Source organism: Talpa europaea, assembly GCF_964194135.1.
Source record: "Talpa europaea genome assembly, chromosome: 8".
Lineage (NCBI taxonomy): Eukaryota > Metazoa > Chordata > Mammalia > Eulipotyphla > Talpidae > Talpa > Talpa europaea.
In genome coordinates this window covers 40132349-40158289 of record NC_140075.1, presented here as the reverse complement: position 1 = coordinate 40158289, position 25941 = coordinate 40132349, and the positions used below count along the sequence as shown (strand labels likewise).

Genomic DNA, 25941 nt, shown 5'->3' with positions numbered 1-25941 from the left:
CCTTGTGGGTGCGTTTTGACTCAAATATGGCCTCAACCATGAGCCTATACAGTTTCATCCCTAGCCTGAGTTCTTTCAGTTTCCTTCCGGCCTTGAATTTGAGTAGTCTTCTTCCATTAAATATCACCACCAGTTTCATTAATATAAATAATTTGATGAAGCCTGGTGTATGGCACGTGATTTTACTATTGTATACATACATGGGTGGTTTACAAGCCATCCCTTTACAGACTGTGCTTCTGGGTGGTTTTTTGGTAATATGTGTAAGCGCAATTTGCTACATTCTTGTTTCTGTGAGAGGTAGAAGTTCTACTTCACATACTGAGAATGTGCAACAACACATTCAGGCTCTTAACATAGCCATGCAACAACAAATTCAGGCTTTTAACGTGGCCATACAACAACAAAATCAGGCTTTTGATTTAACGATTAAGAGTATAAGGGATGAAAATTGTAACGTTTTTGAGTCAGCTTATCAAAGCATGCTGTCTCAAGTGCAACAACAAAATCGGACTTTTGAGTCAGCTTTTAAAGGTATGCAGGACCAGATGCAGGCCACCCTCCATAAATTAGATATGGCGGAGGCGGAGGCTAGGCTAATGGTGCAGAGAAATAATAGACCTTCCCCTTTCCATGAGGACAGCCAGCGAGCAGAGTTAGAAGAGGAGGAGCATCATATTTTAAATACTTTAAATACATCAGGACAAAATCCTCTTCCACGTGACAAGGCCCCTCCCATGCAGACCCCTGAGGCTGCACAGCCTCCACTGCCCTCTGGGGAGGACACTAAAATGGCGTCTCCTCCCCACACTAGACTCGGCACCCATTTTGGCAGGAAGGATCAACCTGAGGCAGGGCAGTTTCCCCTTCGCCAGATGCCAATGGGTGGCTTAAATGAACATGGGAGACCTGCTGGGTACTTTTGGTCGCACCATCCGTTCAGTACTGCAGACCTCCTAAATTGGAGGAGCTCTGTTCCCTTGTACCGCCAGGCTCCCAAGAGGATGGCGAACTTGTTTGCCTCTATCTTTGTCTCCCACCACCCTAACTGGGCAGATATACAGTCCATGCTGCATACTTTATTAACGCTGGATGAGCAGAGGATGGTATTCAGGAAAGCCAGGGAGGAGGCTGACCGTCTCCACCAACAGGATAGGCAGTCCCCAGAGCCGGAGGTTGTTGTCCCAGAGAGAGATCCTGGATGGGACCCTAACAATGGAGGAACGGCGATGTTGGATCTGTATAAAAAATGCTTATTGGTAGGACTGCAGCAGGGGATCCCCAAACAAAAAAACTTTAACAAAATATTGCAACTCGAGCAAGGAGCTAATGAGGATCCGTCAGAGTTCCTTGAGAGGATTATTCAAACTTACACTAACCACACGGATATAAACCCAGATGCCCCAGAAAATGCTCGTCTGATCACTATGGCTTTCATTACCCATAGTGCCCCAGACATAAAGAAAAAGTTAGCTAAGGTGGACGGCGTCACTGAGATGAGTCCATCCCAGGTAGTGGACCTGGCATTCAGGGTTTATAATAATAGAGAGGACAGGAGACCGAAACCTGCGACTGTTTTTTTACAAAGAGAACACAGGACAGGGTTTCAGGGAAACAATAATGGACAGAGACATGAACCCCTAGGAAGAAATCAGTGTGCTTTCTGTAGGGAAGAGGGACATTGGAAGTACAGTTGTCCCAGGTTACAGGGAAGCGGCAGACGCAATAATTATAGAAGGCAGGATAGAAGACAGAGAACCCCAAGACATGATGATTCACGTAGGGGTTACAGGAGGGAATATAGAAGGAGCACACAGAACCAGGAACCAAGGAGAGAGGAAAGAAGACAAATGTTAGCACAGAGTGGAGGCTCAGATGATGACAGGGAATACAGACAGAGAAGGAATCGAGAGCCCAGTACAGAGGACAGGAGACAAATGACAGCACAGGGTAGAGCCTCAGGTGAAGATAGGAGGGAATACAGACAGAGTAGAAGGAATCTAGAACCAAGTGCAGAGGAGAGGAGACAGATGATAGTTCATGGAGAAAGTTCAGATGCAGAATAGGGGTGCCCGGGGGCTCCACTAGATCTAGAGAAGCCCATTAGAATAACCCCCTCAGAGCCCCGGGTAACACTCGCTGTGGGGGATCGTCTCATTGATTTCTTGGTGGACACTGGAGCGACATATTCAGTTTTGAATTCGAAATTAACTAAAATGAGCAAAAAGACTGCAGCAGTCATTGGGGTTACAGGGAAGTCACAACAGACACCCTTCCTGCAACCTTTGGAGTGCTGGCTGGGCACCACACAGCTCCAGCACAGCTTCCTGTACATGGAAGAGTGTCCAGTCCCTCTCCTTGGTCGTGACCTTTTAAGTAAGCTCAACGCACGAATTATATTCTCACCAAAACATCAGAGGCTTCACCTACAGGTGCCTCCAGAGCATGCTCTGCGGTTCCAGATGTTACTTACTCAAGATGTTCCACCGAAAGGTGAAATTTTACCTCCAGAAATTGTTGAAAGAGTAAGTAAAGGGGTATGGGCTGATGGAACCCCAGGACGTGCGAAAAATGCGGAGCCTGTAAAAATAGAAGTGATAGAGGGGAGCAGAACCCCGAGGAGGAAGCAATACCCCTTAAAGGAGGAAGCCTTGAGGGGAATTGAGCCAGTATTGAAAAGGTTCCTTCAATCTGGACTCATTCGGCCCTGTCGCTCACCGTATAACACTCCGATTCTGCCAGTGAAGAAACCCCATACAGGCGAGTACCGTTTTGTCCAAGATTTAAGGGCCATTAATGACATTGTTCGGGATTTACATCCCACTGTGCCTAATCCCTACACCTTATTAACTGCCATACCTGGTGACTTTGGGTGGTTTTCGGTATTAGACCTGAAGGATGCCTTTTTCTGTATCCCAATAGATGTCCAGGATCAACCGCTTTTTGCCTTCAAGTGGCAAGACCCTAAGTCCAAGAGCACTCTCCAGTATTGCTGGACTGTGCTTCCACAGGGGTTTAAGAACTCCCCAACTATTTTTGGGGAAATACTGGCCAGGGATCTCAGAAAGGTTCAATTATTATTATTATTTTTTTTTAATAATAAATTTTATTGTTATATTCCCCATACAATTGCAGCCCCCCCATTCTGACCCCAATCCCTCCCCTCCCGCCCACCTAAAAGTGTCTCTGGTTCATAGTTTTTTGTTGATTTTGATTTTCACTTTCTTATAGTTATTCATTTTCCTGGTCCCTTATTTAAGTTTTCTAGATTCCTGCTATGAGTGAGACCATCCGGTATTTTTCTTTTTCTTTTTGGCTTATTTCGCTGAGCATGATCCCTTCCAGCGCCATCCATGTTGCTGCAAATTGCATGTGTTTATCTTTTTTGAATGCTGAGTAATATTCCATGGTATATATGGACCACATCTTCTTGATCCAGTCATCTATTTTTGGGCATTTGGGTTGTTTCCAAAGCTTAGCTATTGTAAACAGTGCTGCTATAAACATAGGGGTGCAGGTGTTCTTTGGAATTGATGTTTCTGTGTCCTTTGGGTAAATACCTAGGAGTGGAATTGCTGGATCATATGGAAGCTCTATGTTTAGTAGGTCCAGAAATCTCCACACAGCTTTCCACAGTGATTGGACCAGTTTGCACTCCCACCAACAGTGTAGTAGAGTTCCTTTTTCTCCACACCCTCGCCAGCATTTGTTGTTGCTAGTTTTTTTAATATGTGCCATTCTCACTGGTGTAAGATGGTATCTCATTGTAGTTTTGATTTGCATTTCCCTGATGGCAAGTGATGTTGAACATTTTTTCATATGCCTGTTGGCCATTTGCATTTCCTCTTCAGAGAAGTTTCTTTTTAGCTCTTCTGCCCATTTTTTGACTGGATTATTTTCTTTGTTGTTGCTGAGTCTCATCAGCTCTTTGCAGATTTTTGTGATCAGTCCTTTATCATTAGTGTTGGGTGCAAAAATGTTCTCCCAGTTGGTGGGGTTTCTCTTTGTTTTTGTTATTGTCTCTTTTGCTGTGCAGAAGCTCTTTAATTTGATGTAGTCCCAGCTGTTTATCTTTGCCTTCACTATCACTGCTTTGGGTGATGTGTTTGTAAAGATGTCTTTGATGTGCAAATCACGTAGTGTTTCGCCTATATTTCCTTCTATATATTTTATGGTTTCAGGTCTTATGTCTAGTTCTTTAATCCATTTTGAGTTGATTTTTGTGTATGGTGTGAGGTAGTGGTCAAGCTTCATTCTTTTGCATGTAGCAACCCAGTTTTCCCAGCACCATTTATTGAACAAACTTTCTTTGCTCCAATGCATAGTCTTTGCTCCTTTGTCAAAGATTAGTTGACCATAAATCTGTGGGTTTATTTCTGGATTTTCTATTCGATTCCATTGGTCTGTATGTCTGTTCTTGTTCCAATACCATGCAGTTCTGATGATTATGGCTTTGTAGTATAGTTTGAAGTCTGGGAGTGTAATGCCTCCATTCCCTTCTTTTTTTTTTCAGGAGAGCTTTGGCTATTCGGGGTTTTTTGTGATTCCATATGAATTTCATCAATAATTTTTCTATTTCTTTGAAGAATGACATTGAAATTTTGATTGGAATCGCATTGAATCTGTATATTGCTTTTGGAAGGATGGCCATTTTAATAATGTTTATTCTTCCAATCCACGAGCAGGGGATGTCTCTCCATTTCTTTGTGTCTTCTTCTATTTCTTTTAACAGTGTTTTATAGTTTTCTTTGTATAGGTCCTTTACCTCTTTTGTTAGATTTATTCCCAAATATTTGATTTTTTTTGTTTCAATAACAAAAGGGATGGTTTTTTTGATTTCTTCTTCTTCAGATTTATTGTTTGTGTATAGGAAGGCTACTGACTTTTGCGTGTTGATTTTGTATCCTGCCACTTTACTGAACTGATTGATGAGTTGAATTAGCTTTTCTGTGGAGTTTTTGGGGTTCTCTATGTATAATATCATATTGTCTGCAAATAGTGATAGTTTGACTTCTTCTTTTCCTATTTGGATTCCTTGGATGTCTTTCTCTTGTCTTATTGCCCTGGCTAGGACTTCCAGTATTATATTGAAAAGCAGTGGTGAGAGTGGACATCCTTGTCTTGTTCCAGATCTTAATGGAATTGCTTTCAGCTTTTCACCATTGAGAATGATACTGGCTGTTGGCTTGTCATATATGGCCTTTATGATGTTGAGGTATGTTCCTTGTATCCCAAGAATTTCAAGGGCTTTTATCATGAATGGGTGTTGCACTTTGTCGAAAGCTTTCTCAGCATCTATTGATATTATCATATGGTTTTTATATTTCTTTTTGTTGATGTGTTGGATAATGTTGATTGATTTTCGGATGTTAAACCATCCTTGTGCCCCTGGAATGAATCCTACTTGGTCGTGGTGAATTATCTTATGGATACATTGTTGGATTCTGATGGCTAAAATTTTATTGAGGATTTTTGCATCAGTGTTCATTAGGGAGATTGGCCTGTAGTTTTCCTTTTTTGTGTTGTCCTTGTTCGGTTTTGGTATTAGTGTAATGTTGGCTTCATAGAACGTGTTTGGTATTGTCCCTTCCTTCTCAATTTTTTGGAAGAGTTTGTGAAGGATAGGCACTAATTCGTCTCTGAATGTTTGGTAGAATTCATTTGTAAATCCATCAGGTCCTGGGCTTTTGTTTTTGGGGAGGTTTTTGATTACCATTTCAATTTCGCTAATTGTAATTGGTCTGTTTAGGTGTTCTATTTCTTCTTTATCTAGCTTTGGGTGATTGTAGAGTTGTAGGAATTTGTCCATCTCCTCTAGGTTGTTAAACTTGTTTCCATATAACTGTTCATAGTAGTTACTGATTATTCTTTTGATTTCTGCTGTGTCCGTTGTGATTTCTCCTCTTTCATTGATGATCCTGTTTATTTGTGCTTTCTCCCTTTTTTCCTTTGTGAGCCTGGCTAGGGGTTTGTCTATTTTATTGATTTTTTCAAAGAACCAGCTCTTGGTTTCATTGATCTTTTGGATTGTTTTTTTAGTTTCAATTTCATTTATTTCTGCTTTGGTTTTTATTATTTCTTTTCTTCTACTGGTTTTGGGTTTTTTTTGTTGTTCTTTTTCTAGATCTTTGAGCTTCGAGATTAGGTTGTTTCTTTGAGTTCTTTCTTGTTTCTTGATGTGAGCTTCTATTGCTATATATTTTCCTCTTATTACTGCTTTTGCTGCATCCCATACATTTAGGATATTGGTGTCCTCCTTGTCGTTCAATTCAAAAAATTTTTTAATTTCCTCTTTGATCTCCTCATTAGTCCAGTGGTCTTCCAGTAGTGTGGTTTTTAATCTCCATGAGGTAGGAAAGTTCCTTGCCTTCTTTTTATGGTTTATTTCTAGTTTGATGCCTTCATGGTCAGAAAAGATGGTTGATATGATTTCAATCTTGGTGTATCTGTTGATGTTTGTCTTTTGCCCCAGTATGTGATCGATCCTGGAGAATGATCCGTGTGCGCTTGAGAAAAATGTGTACTCCGTTTTTTTGGGGTTTAGTGTTCTATAGATGTCTGTTAAGCCCAATTGCTCTAGGTCCTTATTTAGAGCTTTGGTTTCTTTACTTATTTTTTGTCTTGTTGATCTATCCATTGTTGATAGTGGTGTGTTGAAGTCTCCCACTACGTATGTGTTTTCTCTGATGTCTGTTTTCAGAGAGGACAACAGTTGTCTGATATATTTTGGTGCTCCTTCGTTTGGTGCGTATATGTTAATGAGTGTTATTTCTTCTTGAAGTATTGTCCCCTTGATCATAATGTAGTGACCATTGGGGTCTCTTTTTATCTTTTTGAGTTTGAAATCTGTTTTATCTGATATAAGTATAGCTGTTCCTGCTTTCTTTTTTGGTCCATTTGCTTGTAGGATTGTTTTCCATCCTTTAACTTTGAGCCTATTTTTATCTTTGGTAGCTAAATGTGTTTCCTGGAGACAGCAAAAGGTTGGGTTTTGTTTCTTAATCCAGGCTGCAACTCTGTGTCTTTTTATTGAAGAGTTTAGTCCATTTACATTTAGAGTTAATATTGATATGTTAACATCTGTATTTGCCATTGTGTTTGTCTTTCCTTTGATTTTATTTATTTATTCTTTTAATAACTTTTTTTTTTTTTGGCCTTCTTTCATTGTTATTCGTCCCTCTGAGGTTCTGGCTTTAGGACTCCTTGTAGTATTTTTTGGAGTGGGGGTTTAGTTGCAATGAAATTCCGGAGTTTCTGTTTGTCTGGGAAGGTCCATATTCTTTCTTCAAAGAGGAAGGAGAGCTTTGCGGGATAGAGTATTCTTGGTTGGCATCTGTTTTCTTGGAGTCTGTTGACTATGTCCCTCCACTCTCTCCTTGCCCGTAGTGTTTCTTCGGAGAAGTCTGATGTCAGCCTGATTGGCTTTCCTTTGAATGTTATCTGTTTCTTCCCTCTTGCCAGCTTCATTATTTTTTCCTTGTCCTGGATTCTTGGGAGCTTTACTATTATGTGTCTTGCTGTATTTTTTCTTTCGTCGTGGAAGTTTGGTGTTCTTCTTGCTTCTTGTATATCAATTTTCAGCTCCTTCTTCACATTTGGGAAGTTCTCTTCAATTATCTCTTTGAATATTTTCTCTGTTCCTACTTCTCTCTCCTCTCCTTCTGGTATTCCTATAACTCTTATATTTCCTTTCCTCATGGAGTCAGATAGTTCCCGAAGTCTTTCTTCATTCTTTTTCCTTCGTACTTCTCTTTCCTTTTCTGTTTTGGTTCTTTTTATTTCTGTGTCTTCAAGAGCACTTATTCGTTCTTCCATTTCATCAATTCTGCTTTCATTGCTTTTCCCCGAATTCTTTAGTTCTTCCACTAATTCTTTGATCTCCTGCATTTCTTTTACTTCCCTCTTTAGGGACTCAATTTCATTCTTCTGATCGTTGATTATTTTTCCCTTATCATTGTTTTCCTTTATGACTTCTGTCAGTTTTTTAATCACGGCAATTTTAAATTCTCTTTCTGGAAGGCTCAGAAGTTCTTCCAAGTTACTGTCGTTGCAATCTGAGGGCTGGTTTTCTTCTTGTGGTGTGCTTTTTCTCTGGAGAGTTGCTAGGTTGCGTGTGGTTCTTCTCCTCCCTACTGTCTGTTTTCTAATTTGCCGTATGCGTTGGGACACTGTGTAGTTGGGACTGGCCGGCATCTTGGGTGAGCTTCTCTGCTCCCCTCTGGTTCCTCCAGGAGTCATCTGTCAGTTTCAAGCAGTCTTTATTGGAGAAAGGTCCCTGTCCTAAAATGTCGATGTGGGGACACACTCCCCTGTGCGCCTGGTCTGCCCCGGCGGTGGGTTCCTGCTCCCCCTCTGGGCTTGGACTGCAGGCCAGAGGGGGTCTGGCGTGGGCGAACTTCCCCCGCTCACCTCTGGCTCCTGAGGAAGCCTTCTGCAGGTAGTCTTTACTGAAGAAATGTCCCTGTTCTAAAATGGTGATGTGGGACACACTCCCTGCGCGTACGGTGTCAGGCACACTCTTCTGCGTGCCTGGTCTGCCCCAGCTGTGGGTGCTCGCTCTCCCTGTGGGCTCAGACTACTTGTTCGGAAGGGGCCGGGTGTGGGCTAACTCCCCAGCTGGCCACTAGCTCCTTCAGGAGCCTGTGCTGGCTACAAGTCGCTAGGTGGCGCCAGAGATCTCTCCTAGAGCCCTTGGGGAGCTGATTTTCCACCCCGTGGGACAGGGAGCAGAGCGGGGATGGTAGGGTACACCTCAACGGCTTTGGGGTGCTGTGTCTGCCTTGTGCCCCACCGTCGTGGGGAACCCACGCCCCTAATTTCGTGCCCCAGGTCTCAGTTCCAAAGCCCTCAGTTCCAGTACGCGGGCTGTAGCCCAGTTCAGTGGCGCGGGAATGGCGCCTTTTGCACCGCTCCCGTGCCTGGGCGCCTGGTTCCTGCTTACTCAGGGAGGGACCAGGAAGGTTCAATTAAACCAGGGTGTCTTGTTGCAATACGTAGATGATTTATTGATTGCAAGTCCAGACTACAAATCTTGTCTGGAAAATACCATAGTGGTACTGAACCACCTGGCAGAATGTGGCTATAAGGTGTCACCCCAAAAGGCACAGATCTGTAAACAAACGGTGACGTATTTGGGGTTTGAAATTAGGAAAGGCAGACGGAGCTTGATGACAGAAAGGAAACAAGTAATTTCAGCCCTTAAAGTCCCCAGCAACCGGCGACAGTTGCGTGGATTTTTGGGTATGGCTGGGTTTTGCAGGATTTGGATTCCTAACTTTGGATTAATAGCAAAACCCTTGTACGATGCTCTCAAAGGCCTGGACTCTGAACCTTTGTCTTGGACCTCAGAATGTCAAAAGGCCTTTGAAGAAATAAAAGTAAAGTTGATTTCAGCACCAGCATTAGGGCTTCCAGATCTTAGGAAGCCATTCAAACTTTATGTACATGAGAGACAGGGTGTTGGCCTTGGAGTACTAATGCAATTGTTGGGACCAGAAATGCAGCCCGTTGCATATCTGTCCAAACAATTGGACCACACCACTAAGGGATGGCCTCCATGTTTGCGTGCTGTAGCTGCCACTTGTGACCTCCTACACGAGGCGGAGAAGTTTACATTGGGTCAGCCCATCACTGTGTGTGTGCCACATCAGGTCTTGACATTGCTGGAGCAGAAGGGTGGACTTTGGTTGACTGCCGGGCGAATGGGAAAATATCAAGCAGCTCTGTTAGACAATCCTAATGTGAAGCTGCAGGTTTCTAACTCCCTGAATCCCGCCACACTGCTTCCAAGCAATGCAGATGGACCTGAGGATGACACTTTAATCCACAATTGTTTAGAAACCATAGATACAGTGTATGCCAGCCGACCAGATCTAACTGACCAGCCTCTGCCAGACCCAGAGTGGGAGCTATTTACAGATGGCAGCAGCTTCATGGACCAAGGCCGTCGATGTGCTGGATATGCAGTGGTGACGCTCCAGAACACCGTGGAGGCCAAGGCTCTACTGCAGGCACACATGAAAGGTTAATAAAAGGTTTATTTACAAGGGAAGGGGAAATGAGGAAATGTACAGCTCTGGGAGAAAAGCGGGAGACAAAGTTTTAAATGAGTCCTACCCGATCCGCCGATCAGGAATCCCAAAATGGCGCTCTGAGAGCTGGCCGCCAGCCAGGAGCGGTGAAGCCGGGAGGCGAGCGATTGCGAGCCAGAGAGCCCAAGGCCCACGTGTTTGGTTTTTTATATCCAACCTGGCTGACCAACTCCACCCTCAGGTCCCAGCCACCCTCCCTTGGTGGTGATGGGATTTGTCTTTCCCAGAGTCTTGATGGCTTTAGTCTGGAGTGGGGGTGGAGTCCACAAAGCCTGTATGGGATTAACTCAGGACATCACTTCCCCCTAACACTATGAGATCATTTTTTTTTAATTTGAGATCATAGTCTTTAAGCTGATTTTTCACTTACAATATCATATTGCTATATTAATATATCTGTTCTTTTTAAAAGTGACATAATTTCCTATTATATGAAATGCATACAGGTCAGTCCATTTGGCAAATATATAGGTCCATGTGATCACATTGAACTTGAAGTTAGAGAACATTTCCTTCATCTCAGAGGTTTCCTTTGACCTCTTCCCAATTAATCCTCACTCAGCCCTAGTTACATGTAGCGACTGATTTGTTTTCTATTACTATCACAGTGATTGATATTCAAATATTAAACTTACTTTGCTGGGATAACCTCTGCTTGTTCGTGATTTTTTTTTTTTTTTTAAGATTTTATTTATTTATTTATTTATTTATTTATACAAGCACTGGGTACAGTCAGAAGTGCAGGAGAGTGAGAGAATTCACCAGAGCCAGAGCAGGGAACAGAACAGGAAGACTGATGAAACACACTGCTGAGGGGAGCAGTGGGCGAGGCAGGAGAGGTCTGTGTGCCATGTGGGCCAGCTCCCTGGCTGGGGATTGAACTCGTGCTGCAGTGGCTGCAGATAGCTTCATAGTGCAGACACTTTACTCCTTGTGCGTCAGGGAGGCCCCCTAGTGTGGGATTTCTTGACAATGGTAATTTGTATTTTCTCTCTAAATATTTTTATCTCTAGATAGAGGATTATGTAAGTTTTACAATCTTTTCAAAAAACAGTATTCTGATCCATTGAGTTTTCTCTCTGTATTCTTTCACTGATTTCCATTCTTTTATCTATTTATTGTGGGTTCACTTTGCTCTTTTTTTCTTATGGATTCAGGTGGAAGTGTAGAACATTGATTATAGACTTTTGTGATATAAGCATTTAAAGGTGTACATTTCTTCCTAAACACTAATGTATTTGGAGCTCCCAATTTGATGTTTTGCTTTTACTTTCATTCAGTGCAATATATTTTAAAAATTCTTTTACAATGTAGAAGTATTTTGTTGCTCAATATATGGGATTTTCTAGCTCTTTCTATTTATAATTTAACTACATTTTGAATTTAGGCAGTGGCTCTTGGAAGTGGGGCTACTTCATTTGGTAGGACTAGGAGAAATTTCTAGAATGCCACCTGCTTGTGGGGTTTTTATGGAGTTCTTTATTGACTCCTAAGGGACTCTGAGGTACTCTAGGGTTTTTTTTTATGGTACATAGTCTGAGACAACTGCCATGGAGTATATGGTAAATTTGGTTCGGTGAAAATTACGCTGAGGTGAGGAAGATGCTTGTTAAGTGCATTGTTACTAGCAACGAGTACATTGTTAACTATCTGTCTCAGAGTAAGCACTCAAACAGATTTATGAAATAATTCAAATATCCAAATAAATGAGATACTAGTGGAAACATACATTGTGTTCATTAAATTGAGTTGAAATGAAAATATGGGGGGAAAAACCCAGTAGTTTGTCTCCTATGGATGAAGATATTTGAACTTGTGCACTTTTTGGTATATGTTTTTTCTTTCTTTTTTTTTAACATCATTAAAAAATTTTTTTTAGACAATATTTGCTTCTCCCCACCCCCTCCGGTGTAGTCCCCATAGAGTTTCCTTTACTAATGCACCCGTGCACCATCACCTCAGTCCCCTGTGCTCTTCCCTCCTTCCCTTCCTGTGATCCCTCTCCCTCCTCCTCCCCTGCAGGATGTCTCTGATTAATAATTGTCTGCTTTTGCTTTGTTGTGTTTTGTACTGTTATTATTTTTTTAATACTGATGTCTTATTTGATTCCCCTATATTCCTGCTATAAGTGAAACCATCCAATATTTTTCTTTTTTCTTCTGGCTTATTTCACTTAGCATAATTTCTTCTAGCTCCATCTACGTTGCTGTGAATGGCATGAATTTTCCTTTTTTGATTGCTGAATACTATTCCATTGTGTATATATACCACATCTTGATCCAGTCATCTATTTTTGGGCATTTGGGTTGTTTCTAGGTTTTACCTATTGTAAATAGTGCTGCAATAAACATAGGGGTACAGGTGTTCTTTTGAATCACTGTTTTTGTGTCCTTTGGGTAGATCCCTAGGAGTGGAATTGCCGGATTATATGGTAGCTCCATTTTTAGTAGACTGAGGAACCTCCAGACAACTTTCCACAGTGTTGGACCAGTTTGTACTCGCACCAGCAGTGTAGGAGAGTTCCTTTTTCACCACATCCTTGCCAACATTTGTTGTTGCTTGTTTTTTTGATATGTGCCATTCTTATTGGTGTAAGGTGGTATTTCAGTGTGGTTTTGATTTACATTTCGCTGATAAGGGATGTTGAACATTTTTTCATATCCCTGTTGGCCATTGGCATTTCCTCTTTGGAGAAATGTCTTTTGAGCTGCCCATTTCTTGACTGGATTGTTTATTTTGTTTTTGTTGAGCCCTGTGAGTTCTTTGTATATCTTTGTGATCAGTCCCTTATCCATTGAATGGAGTGCAAAGATTTTTTTCCCAATCAGTGGGGTGTCTCTTTGTTTTGGTTCATGTCTCTTTGGCTTTTTTGGTACATGTTTTTCTTGTTTCTTAGAGAATGAGTTTTTTGCATAAGTGAGAACATTGACTATTTCCCCATTGACGAAAAAAGCACTCCGAAATAGGTTCTGTTAGTAATAGTTGTCTCGGTCTTTAACATAATTGTTAGAATTAAGTAAAATGATGAATTGTTACACATGTAAGTGTGGGCATAGTTCCTAATAACTACCTAAATGGCTTTTCATCATTTAGAGTAGGGATCAGAAAACATTTCATGAGTTAAGAATGATCTTACATTTTTAAAGGGTTTAAGGAAAAAACCAAAAGAATCTTTGTCAGAGGATCTGTGGTTGGACATACAACCCAGTTTACTTACTCTCTGACCCTTTATGGGGGGGAAATGTTCGTTGATTCCTTACTTAGAGTAAGAAGCAATTCATATTTGAAAAGGATTTGTTTTACCATCACGGATATCTTCAAATAGGAAAGGATGATAACAGTGATGACATGGCATCTTTCTTATCCAAAGGGCTGGCATCTGTTTTCTCTACAGTGGCCCAGGTGTATTTAAATAGGGAATTTGGCATCAGTCTCATTTCAAAACCAACATTGCACAGAGAGATTGATAATGAGCAAATGGTTCGTTTATTTTTCAAGAATAATATCTGAGCAATAAATGTCATTTTAGATCTGGTCATAAATTTTCATATATAATTTATTTATTTATTTATTTTTTTAAAGATTTACTTATTTATTTATACAAGCACTGGGTACAGTCAGAAGCGCGGGAGGGTGAGAGAATTCACCAGAGTCACAGCAGAGAGCAGAGCAGGCAGAAGGACCGAAGTACACTGCTGGGGGGAGCAGTGGGCGGCAGAAGAGGTCTGCGTGCCATGTGGGACCCTCGCCAGGGGCCGGGGATCGAACCGGCGGTGCAGAGGCTGCGGGCAGCTTCGCAGCCCAGCGCTCAACCACTGCGCCACCAAGGAGGCCTATAATTTAATTTTTAAACTTTTTTCAAGCCACTTAAATTTTGAATTGTGTGTATACAAATCAATTTTATGTTAACCTATATATTTTTGCAGGACGATTGTCTTTTGAAAGTATGGTATCCTATGACGGGTTGGAAATCTTCAATTATACCTCAGGATCATCATGAAGTGAAAAAGAGAGAGGCATCTGCTCAATTTTCCTTTGTTTACTTGGCACATCCCCGAGCAGTGACTGGTTTTTCATGGCGTAAAACTAGCAAGTATATGCCCAGGTTAGACAAATGTATCATGTAACTACATGTATGTAAATATGTTTATAAAAATAATGAGAACAAAAGTCCTTTTACTGCATGGATATGGTAGCAATTGAAAGCAGAGATTCTTAGTCTACTACCTGAATTCAGTTTGGCTGTTGTTACCAGCTCAGTGAGTATTTGACTAAATTTCTTATGCCCTCTGTACCACATCTTTTCTCTGTAGAATGGGGTAATAATAGTACCTCACTCAGAGAGTTGTTGAGACTGAAGTGTTTTAGTGCTTGTGGATGCTTAGTACAGTCCTTGGTACATATTCTGTTCTTAGGCAATGTTAGCCGCTGTCATTACTAGCAGCAGCATCAGAAGATTCTAGGAAGATGTTTGCAAATCACAGGAAGAGCACATATTTGGGGGAAGGAAATACAGCATAGTAATGAACTGTCAATAATACACATGTGATTCATGAGCTAACACTCAGCTACATTTATCTTGTTTTAGTCATCCCAGGCATTTCTAAGTACCATTGTTGTAACTCTGTAATTTTCTTTAATCTTGAGAGAGCATAGACAACTTCACAAACAAGTTATTTGTTGTATATCTTTGGAGATAATTTTAATATATAAACAAAGCTTGTTGCACAACAGCTTTAGACTTTGGCGAGTGTTATGTTCTTTTGTGTCGTTGACTAACAGAACTGTTCAATTTCAATTGCTTCACATAAAATCATATTCAAACAAAAAAAAAATACACATGTGATTAAGTATATAATAGTAAAGTGGCCAGGTTTTTCTTAGCGCTATTAACAGAATCTTCTCAAGGATTTTTTAATTATGTTTTCCTCATTGTTATAGTATCTTTTTTTTTTTAATTTTTTTTAAAAAGGTTTATTTATTTATATAAGCACTGGGTACAATCAGAAGCGCGGGAGGGTGAGAGAATTCACCAGAGCAGAGAGTAGAACAGGCAGACTGACGAAGTACACTGCTGAGGGGAGCAGCGGGCGGCAGGAGAAGTCTGCGTGCCATGTGGGACCCTCGCCCAGCCGCCGGGGATTGAACTGGTGCTGCAGAGGCTGTGGACAGCTTCGCAACCCAGTGCTCAACCGCTGCGCCACCGGGGAGGCCCTGTTTTAGTATCTTTTAAAAGTATACAGAAGATTTAATAAATTATAAAACAGCTCATACAAATGGTTCTTGTATTATAGTTCTAATTCTTTTTTTTTTTAAAGATGTATTTATTTATGCATACAAGTGCTGGGGTACAGGCCAGAGATGAGTGGGGGAGGGAGTGAGAAGATTCACTAGAGATAAAGCGGGGAACAGAACAGTCAGACTGACTGAAACACACTGCTGAGGGGAGCAGCAAGTGAGACAGGAGAGGTCTGCTTCACCATGTGGGTTTCTCTATGGGCGGCCAGGGATCGAACATGTGCTGCAGAGGCTGCGGATTGCTTCATAGTATGGTGCTTAACCCCTCGCGCCACCAGGGAGGCCTCTAATTTATTCTTGAGGGAGGGCTATTTTATTTGCTAAATACATTAAGAGGAACGTCCCTGGTGGTGCAGGTGGTTGAGCGCCGCACTGTGAAGCTGTCTGCAGCCTCTGCAGTGCGGGTTCAATCCCGGGCTGGCCAGCAAGAATCCCACATGGTGTGGCAGACCTCTCCTGTCTCGCCCGCTGCTCCCCTCAGCAGTGTATTTCAGTCAGTCTGCCTGTTCTGTACTCCGCTCTGCCTCTGGTGAATCCTCTCACCCTCCTGCACATCTGGCCTGTACCCCAGTTCTTGTATAAATAAATAAATTTTTTTAAAAAATTAAAAAAATAAATGCATCAAGAACTGTTTACATCTGATGGGGAATAAAGCGCGCATTGTAGAGCTGCTCAGTAAGTGACAGTATGGGGAATTTATGCATTTTGGGATACAGTTGATCTACCTAAGATATTACATCTGTAGAAAACATTTACAAAACATTTTACTTTTGACTGAAAGTCTGTGAAAACATTGAAAGGGTAAATGATTTTTTGTTCTTTCATATTAGGTTTCAGCTGCTTGATTCTGTGACATATTTGCTTAATTTAATGGGAATTGATGTATAGTTTGGAATTCTCCTTACAGTTTTATTACAAAAATTTGTTTACCTACTGGGAACTCTTTCAGTTTATAGGAAGGGTGATGCAAAATGATGTAACTAATACCATAAAGACACTTGGTTTGATTACATTTAATGATTTATTGTGGTCATTTTGTGTTTGTAATGATTAAGTTTTCTTTATTTTGTTTAGAAGATATCAATTTTTCTCCAGTCTAGTTTCCATATATAATTTGACATTAATTTGTTTCCTTTGTCAAGACCATGTCCTAGTTTTTATGATGATCACAATATTACTATATGTGATCTCAGGCCTTATGATAGATTACTCTTTCTCCATACAGTGTGATTTCTAAAGTAGTTGGAAGCATACTATATCATCTAGCTTAAATGTTTAAGGAATGATTTTAATGAATTAAGGTGAGGAACAGGTAGGTTGTTCCTATTTTATGGTAACTGCTTTGCAGGTAAGAGCAAGTAACAAATGGTATTTGCTGAGAGTGTGAAATAGTCAGTGGAAATTCATTACATTACTGGAAAAATAACTTCACATAGATCATACTTTTATACTAGTCATCCTTATGTGGAAGAACCAAATATTAGTAGCCTTTAATTAATTCATGGCTTTGATGTTCATGGTAGTCTATTTCTCCTTGTCATTAGAGGTTCTGTCTGTAATGTGTTGTTAACTTCATGCCATGATGGTGTCTGTCGGCTCTGGGCAGAGACTTTATTACCAGAAGACTGTCTATTGGGTGAGCAGATTTGTGAAACTACCACTTCCAGCATTGCCAGCGGCCTTGCTCATGCTGGAAGACACAAAGACAGAATACAGCATGCTCTTGAGGTACTATATTAGTTAAGATGGTAAATTACTTTTGAAGATATATGAGTTTGTTGGGACATCATAAGTTCAAATGCATATAGTGCACATGGTACATGTAATGATGAAATTAATAGCAAAGAATTCCCTTATTTCATGCTTGTAAGACTTCTAATTTTATCTCTTAAAAACCAAATACAAATGATCTCAGACATTATTGTAGGTGAACACTATCATTTTAATACTTTCACTTTGCGTGTCAAATGTGAAAATATATAGAAGCAGCTTTGATTAGAAAACATGTAAAGGTTCTTGAAATTAGTTGTAATTAAAAATACTTTGCTTTTTCTTGGAGGGTTAAATTTTATTTTTATTGTTCCTTTAAAAATGATTATTTTGATCCTTAAGAATAAAGATGTTGTTAAAGTATTAAACACAAATGAATAATTGTAACTGCTTTAATTCCATGGTGTACTATTTTGAAAGTGAGATAATTTTTCCAAAATAATTTATATGTAAAGTGAAAGTGCTTTCTAGAAGTTAAATTATTTATAGTATATGTAAACAGTTGTCTGTTATGATTAGCAAATAAAATGAGATAAAAAGATAATTCAAAATTATCAGAAATTTATTATAGTGAATCTAGATTACTAATATTCTTTTTATTGCACACAGAATATGTACTTATTCTTAAATTAGACTTGTTTAAAAAAGTGATTTATTATCACCTTTTCCAGTAATGTGTGTTTGAGCATTTTTCTTAGTTTCCAACATTGAAATCCTATTATGCAATAGTATTTTAAAACTTGGTATTTGAAGTTAATGTGTTATAAACATCTTCTTACATTACTAATTATTAATGTAATTTTACATTATATATTTATATGTACAGTTCAATGTACATATACCAAAATGGCTTTGCTTTTTCAGCAAGCAGATATACTACTTGGGGTTGATTGGTTAAAGTTACTGTCTTCAAAAGTTTTATATAATGTAGACCTGCTTTGATGCTGTCTGATTGGGCACTATTTATAATTCCATCTAGTACTGGGATATCCCCAAAAGACAAAACTGTAGACTCTTAATCTTAATGCGATTTTCTGTAGATAAAATTAGTAAGTATTTTTGAGTGAATACTTTTTGCCTTGAACAATAAAATTTGCAAGAACTACGGAGAATGTGATCATCATTATCCTACTGTAATTACGAACATTTCTTTTTAAAATGGTGAAGTTTTACAGAGAGAAAAATCATAAAATACTTTGATTTCCAGAGTTGGATTTAGTAAATATTTGTGTATTTCAGACAATACACCATTTGAAAAATTTAAGAAAAGGACAAAGGAGGTCTTCTGTTCTTGTAACTCACACTGAATTAATGCCTGACCAGACAGCAACACATGAAGTTCAAAGACACATTTCCCATCATGCAAATGCACTGTGTCATTTTCATATTGCAGCGAGCATCAATCCTGCCACAGGTAAAAAGAAAGTAAAGTTTTACTTTTTATAAATATGCCAAAAAAGATAATTAAAGAGAAAAGTGGGACTTTCCCGCCTCCTCCCCTGCAGGATGTCTCTGATTTATAGTTGTCCGGTTTTGCTTTGTTGTGTTTTGTATTGTTATTATTTTTTTACACTGATGTCTTATTTGGTTCCCCTATATTCCTGCTATAAGTGAAACCATCCGATATTTTTCTTTTTCCTTCTGACTTATTTCACTGAGCATAATTCCTTCTAGCTCCTTCTACGTTGCTGTGAATGGCATGAATTTATCTTTTTTGATTGCTGAATGGTATTCCATTGTGTATATATACCACATCGTGTTGATCCAGTCATCTGTTTTTGGGCATTTGGGTTGTTTCCAGGTTTTACCTGTTGTAAGTAGTGCTGCAATAAACATAGGTGTACAGGTGTTCTTTTGAATCAGTGTTTTTTGTGTCCTTTGGGTAGATCCCTAGGAGTGGAATTGCTGGGTCATATGGTGCAACCATTAACTTTAATGTTTATCTTTGGAACTCAGGTCAAGTGCCTTTCCCTTGATTTCTCAGTTGTCATAAAGTGTCTTGTCATATTAAACTAGAATGTTTAATTTGCAAATCCTGTTTTATATGATATGTTTAATTTTTTATCAGAAAACCAGAACTGTTTTCCAGGAATTGGATAAAGAGAACAACTTGTCCCTTTAACATTCAAGTTTATTAATAGAACACTATTAGACTATCCTGTGCACTTTATCTTTAGATTTTCACCAGTTTATGCAGAGCACAATGCCATTTTCACTTTTGCCTTCTGATAAATGAGTTATTTATAACATTGTTGAGACTAAGGATTCTGAGTTTTATGAGTTGTACAATATTACATGAATTAATCTATACTGTAAATTATAGTACCCTAAGTGAGAAATGTCATACTTTCAAGTTTGCCTGCCTTCTGTGTTCTTTTGTGGCATAAGTTTCTCCTAACATTTTAGGGGTTTCAAATACTTGAATATTCAACTCGGAAAAATAATGTACTAAATTGTTATATCCTCTATTTTTGATTCTAAACACTGTTACATTCTCTATTTTGATTCAATAGTTGTTAAAATTTTACCACATTTTTTCACTTTATATATACACATGTTTGAAAGTATTTGGGTGGATATATGTATGTCTGTGACATGTGTTTCTCATGCATTTTTCTTAATCTTTCAAAGTACATAGCAGATCCTATGGCACACCCACCTTTACATTCTTGAGCAAGTATTTCCTAAGAATAAGAGAATTCTCTCATATAATCATAATAGCATTATTGTATCAAAGAAAATTTAAAAAATTCCAGAATCTCTAATACCCAGTTCATATTTATGTTTTTTCATTTTTCTCAAAAATGTTTTTTATAGTTGCTTTTCAATTTTATCTTGCTATTTCCCTGTCTTCATGCCAAAATTCAATGAATACTACTTCATTTGGTGTATTTAGCTTTAAAGACAGTAATTTAATTCCATGTAAGTCTATGCCATTATTTTTTAATATTTACACTTAGCATTAAATCTAGTTAAAATTTTACAAATCTTGCTAGAGTTATGTTGACTTGTTTAGTGCCTTTTCTCTGTAATTGTGAAATTAGTCTTTGCACACATTTGTGATATTTTTTAGGACATTAAAAATTCATACTGAAATCTTACCTCTTTTGTTTTCACAGATATTCCAAATGTCTTAGTTGGCACTGTGTTTAACATTGATGAAGGAAACGGGGGCTTTGTAGTTCATTGGTTAAACAACAAGGAATTCCATTTCACATCATCTACTGAAATATTTATGCAGCAGTTACGAAAACTTTCTGAAAAGCAAGTGGATCATGAAAGTGATTATGTAGAGAGAGAAGATGAGGAATATTCACAGGAGGAAAGAGAGAGGGGTTTACATATGAAACTAGATCACGGTTAGTATTTTGTGTTTAGATTTTTCCTTTTTTTTGTGGTACCACATTTAGTTTGTAATCCATCCTATTTTTCTATTCATTCCACAAATATTACTGACATTCTACTATGGACTATCTACCATGTAACTCTATATGTTTGCTCTGTTTTACTACCTTGGAAACTGTATCTTTTTTGGGGGAACAGATTTTTCTAATGGTAGTAATGATAACTGAGTGAAATTTTGATTATAAGTAAGAAATACAGTAATTTCTGGTTCAGACCAGAAAATTATTTCACTCTTTGTTATTCTTGATTATAAATTGAAAAAGGGATTTACAGTTTCTAAAGATAATATCCTATTTATAGTCTGATATGTAAATGCATTTACTAGTAGTATATACTGGTAAATTAGTATTATTGATAAGTTTATTTTCTGATGCAGATTTATCCTTGGATAGAGAATCTGAGGCAGGTACAGGATCATCAGAACATGAAGATGGAGAAAGAGATGGAAGTCCTAAAGCCTATTCACGACCTAGTATATCTATGCCACTGCCTACAGTCTTACTTGATCGCAAGATTGAAATGCTGCTTACTGAATGGAATAAGAATCCTGACATGCTTTTTACTATACATCCTGTAGATGGTACCTTTTTAGTGTGGCACGTAAAGTATTTGGATGAATATAATCCTGGAATATTTAGACAAGTCCAGGTATATATGACTGTTGAAGCAATTAATACAATTATTTGGGAATAAAAAAGAAATAGATGCTCTGCCGATTTGGCAGGTTTTCAGAATTAAAGATTTTGGTTTTGATAAGTAACTGTAAAGAGTACTTATTCTTGCTAATAGAGGGGAAAAAATGACCACAAATTTTGCAAACCTGATTCAAAGCAAAATGAAATTGACTTTGAAATGAAATACTGAATATTTGAATAATTTTTGTTCAAATTCACATTATTTTGAATAAAACCCAAAAAACAGCCCAAAAAATAGGACTCAGGATAATACTTCCTTCCCTCAGTTATATCAACTAAATCTAGCTACCATTGCCTGTTATTGTTCCGAATTTTATTTAGGTTTGTGGTTGTGGTCATTTAGATGTGCAAGCAAGGCACTTGAAACTTTTTTTTTGCCTTTTATGCTATAAGTAAGATATAGTATTACATAAATAGATGTGCGGCATTAGACCACAAAGAGATTCAAAGTGATATTTTTTGCTAGGAAACAGATTTGGCATTTTGAAAATGAAAGTATTTTTGGAACATTTTCTGAGACGAGGTGAACTACTTACACTGAATCATATGTTTGTGTCTTTCAGGTTTCTTTTTCTTCTAGGATTCCTGTGGCATTTCCATCTGGTGATGCAAGCTCTCTTAGTAAAAATATCATGATGTATGCTTGTATAAATGCAATGAAGGATACTCACCACACACTGTTAAATCAAGAGATGATGGCTGTAGGCAGTCCTCATGGATCAGAACCACACTCTAGATCACACAGTACAAATATGAACATTTTAGCTCCTACAGTAATGATGGTCTCAAAACACATAGATGGTTCTTTAAATCAGTGGGCAGTCACCTTTGCTGATAAATCTGCTTTTACCACTGTTCTAACTGTATCTCACAAATTTAGATATTGCGGTCATCGATTTCACCTCAATGATCTGGCATGTCATTCAGTTTTACCACTTTTGTTGACATCATCTCATCATAATGCTCTGTTGACTCCTGAATCAGATTGCCAGTGGGACTCAGACAATAAACTAAGTAGATTAATGGATCCCGGGAGACATCAAAAAGGTTCCTCGAAGCAACCTCTAAGAAATGCTGCAACACGTACATTTCATGACCCAAATGCAATCTACAGTGAACTTATTCTGTGGCGTGTAGACCCAATAGGGCCTTTGTCATACACTGGAGGAGTATCAGAATTGGCTCGAATTAACTCTTTGCATACTTCAGCCTTCTCGAATGTTGCCTGGCTTCCAACTCTTATTCCCAGTTATTGTCTTGGTAAGTGTTCCTTTTAGTTGTGAAGTTAATACAAACTTTAAAAACCACGAAAATGGTTATAAATGTTACTATTAGTAGTATGTATTGTATATATGTATTAGGAGTATTTTTAATGACTATTCAGAATGTGGTACCATCCTTATGTTGAGAATTTGTAAAAACTTTTTTTTACTATTTTCCCTTATTTATATTTTCTATTTTCAAATATCTTGCTTCTATTGAATATATTTAATATTCATTGATTACATCTGTTTGTGATTCTGGACCATAGTTTTACCTAAAAGTATGAATATTTGTTTCTCATACTTCAGCCAATAATAAAATAAACTGTTATAATTCAAAGTATTTGTTTTTCAGGAACATACTGCAATTCTGCAAGTGCTTGCTTTGTTGCTTCTGATGGCAAAAATTTGAGACTCTATCAAGCTGTGGTAGATGCACGAAAATTATTAGATGAGCTTTCAGATCCAGAATCTTCAGTAAGTATTTACAAATCTTTATTGGGGTATCGAAGGTGATAAGGAATTCCCTTTTTACTTTGTCTAGTGCCTTTAGTTGTTAATTGGTGTTTATAGTGAAGACTCTATGTGACAAACTTGTCTTTGTTTCCAGGGTACATGAATCAAAATTTCAGTATAAATATGTATACATATGTATTACATGTATATATATGTATGTACATATGTATGTGTATATATATGTGTGTATATTTTTTTTTCCCTAAAATACTGTTATTCTTCACATTCTCTGGTTTGGCTAATCTTTCTTTGCCCAAACAAAATTTTTAGGAATCTTCAAGTTCTCTGTTCAAGTTGGAAAATTCATACTTTCTCAGGTTGAGTCACCGTTTAAAAAATTTCTGTGGTTAGAATGAAGATACATCAGTGGGAGGCAATTATCACATTCTGGTAGTTACTATCTGAACTGGAATTCAGATATGAGTTTATATGCAGATTTGAGTAGTGAAATTTCCACTTATCTATGAAACATGCCTTTCTATAAAACAAATGTCCTAATAAAAATGTTTCCAGTATTAAAAATCAAAGATTTTTTAATGTTTTCTCTGTGCTTCTAGATGTATAGCAGATACAGAGTGTAAGTTTCAGTGTCTGCATTTAAGGAGCTTTTAACTTAGTCATAGAAATTATTAAGAAAAGGTTAAATAACAATTTAAGACATTTTAAGAGGTGTCTGAGGGTGGTATGTAATTAATTGCCAAACAGATGGCACTAGAAGGATTTCATAATTCAGAGGAGAGAGAGATCAGATTAGGATAGGTTTAGCAGTCTTCAAAAACAATGTTTGTTCTTGATGAATTAATAAGATTTAGACGACAATCCTTTGTCTTTGCCTCAGTGAGAAAATGGCCTGAAAATAAGTGTGGACATAGGAAAGTAAATGTATAAATAAGATTTGTTCAGAAACAGTAATAAAATTGGTTGGTTTGGCTAGAGAAAGTCTAGAAAAATAGCATCTTAAAATTACAGAGTTGGAAGATACTTTAAAGGTCACCTAGTCTAACCAGCCATCTGATGCCTTTATTCCCCTCTGTCACATTCCTGCCAATTTGTCATCTGGCAAACAAGGAGGGATACTCAAGTCTAAAGCCTATTCATTCTGTTTTCACATTTGCCTATTATATTGAAATTAAATTTGTATTAAGTTTTACTTATTGGCCCTAGTTCCATGTAAAGTAAGTCCCAGATTCCTTGCACAAGAGAGCACCTCAGATGTTTGAAGACAGCTATTTTGTAACTCTTGAACTGTTTTTGCTTAGGCTAAATCTCCTGCCTATAAATTTCTGTTGTACATTTGACCATCATTGCTTTCTTAGGTTTCAGTTTGTTCATTCTCTGGGCATTGTTGGATCACTAGACATAGCAGTTTTGTGGCCTATAAATTTCTGTTTTACATTTGATCATCATTGCTTTCTTAAGTTTCATTGCATCATAGCATTCTTAAGATGCTATTCATACTCTGGGCATCATTGGGTCACTAAAACCGTAGGTTTGTGGCCTCAGTAGATGCTACTGTGATGTTTTGGCAGTCACACCACTTTCTATATTGAACTGACAAATATCCAAAGACCTTTTTTTTTTTGTTCCATCAGTCATTTTGTATGTGTGCATTTGCATTTGGGGACCAAATGTAGGCCTATATTTCCTATTATATTTCATTTTACTGTGTTTAACATACAACTTTTCACTATCTTTTTGAATTGAGATTCTTTTTTTTTTTTTTTGTTATTGCTTTCTGACTCATAGGACTGGTCTGTTTGATGAATATTGTTTCTGCATCTTCATCTAAGTCAATTACTAAAATGTTAAAATAGGACAAGAGGGAAGAAAGATACTACCAGTAACCATTTGAAATCTTTCTGAATTTTTATTATCTGTAATATTTTATTGCCTTGACCCAAGGATTTTCATAAGGCAGCTTGTTGTGTACTTTGCTGAAATAAAACATAGTCTGTCAAATCTTCTGAGTCAGAAAAGGAAGTCAGATTTGTATGAGATGATTATATTAATGTGTAGTTGATTGAATGCATGTACTCTGAAATCTCTGGAGAGCTAAAACTTTGTATTAAGTAGTACAGAAGTATAATAAATTGTACCTATTTTGTGCAAACTCTAACTTAAAGACATGTTGGTTTCCTTTTTTGAAAACTAACATTTGCCTATGACATTTCCCATGATTTCTCAGAAAACATTCTCTGGTTTATTGATTTCATTTACAAAATTTCAATAAGCTGGGCATTATTTTCCAGAAAATATAATTTCATTTAGAGCAATTAGACATAGTTTTAGAATTCCCCTTACCAGTGTACTTTTGGTCTTCTAATTCCCCTTACCAGTGTACTTTTTTCAAACCTTTTCATTTTCATTAATTTTTTTTAATTTATAGAGTAATACTATTATGTACAGATGTCAAAATATAATGCTGTATGCCTGAAACATCTAATTTTACAAACCAATATTAAGTCAATTTTTTTAAATAAAGTAGTATTTATTTTTAGAAATGATGAATACTGGTTTGTTCTACATTTGCAAGCCAAATTCTTGAAATACAAGACCAGAAACAAAGTAGGAATTAGGAAGTTCATTATTCTCTGGATCTTTAGTAACATTAAACCATCAGCCTCTGTTAATGAGCTTATCTTTTCCTTTACCTCTGGACACTGTACTCGCTACTTCATTTCTAATACTGGTATTTCGTGTCTTCCCTCATTTTCCTTTCAGTCTTGCTAGAAGTCTAGTTTTATTGCTCTTTTATTATTATTTTTTAATGAATGTTGAGGGATTGTGGTGATTTTTTTAATTGATCTTTTAAAAAAAACAGCTCTGTTTCATTGGATTCTTTGGTTTTGTTTTCATTTTGAGTAATTTCTGACTTGATATTTATTATCTTTTCCCTTAGGTTGT

General features: G+C 37.8%; 1 protein-coding gene across 8 annotated transcripts in view; it reads left to right on the top strand.

The window, feature by feature from the left end:
• DMXL2 (Dmx like 2) overlaps positions 1-25941 on the top strand; it is a gene marked incomplete at both ends in the record, with an annotated part of 128561 nt that overhangs the window by 40859 nt on the left and 61761 nt on the right. For 7 of the 8 annotated variants that reach the window (XM_084239748.1, XM_084239747.1, XM_084239744.1 and 4 more), the window contains 7 exons: positions 14018-14196; positions 16934-17117; positions 18399-18573; positions 20279-20518; positions 20941-21212; positions 21823-22519; positions 22877-22998. In XM_084239748.1, the coding sequence (XP_084095874.1) occupies positions 14018-14196; positions 16934-17117; positions 18399-18573; positions 20279-20518; positions 20941-21212; positions 21823-22519; positions 22877-22998 (1869 nt within the window). The remainder of the gene's footprint in view (positions 1-14017; positions 14197-16933; positions 17118-18398; positions 18574-20278; positions 20519-20940; positions 21213-21822; positions 22520-22876; positions 22999-25941) is intronic. The other variant, XM_084239746.1, reaches the window with a different exon arrangement.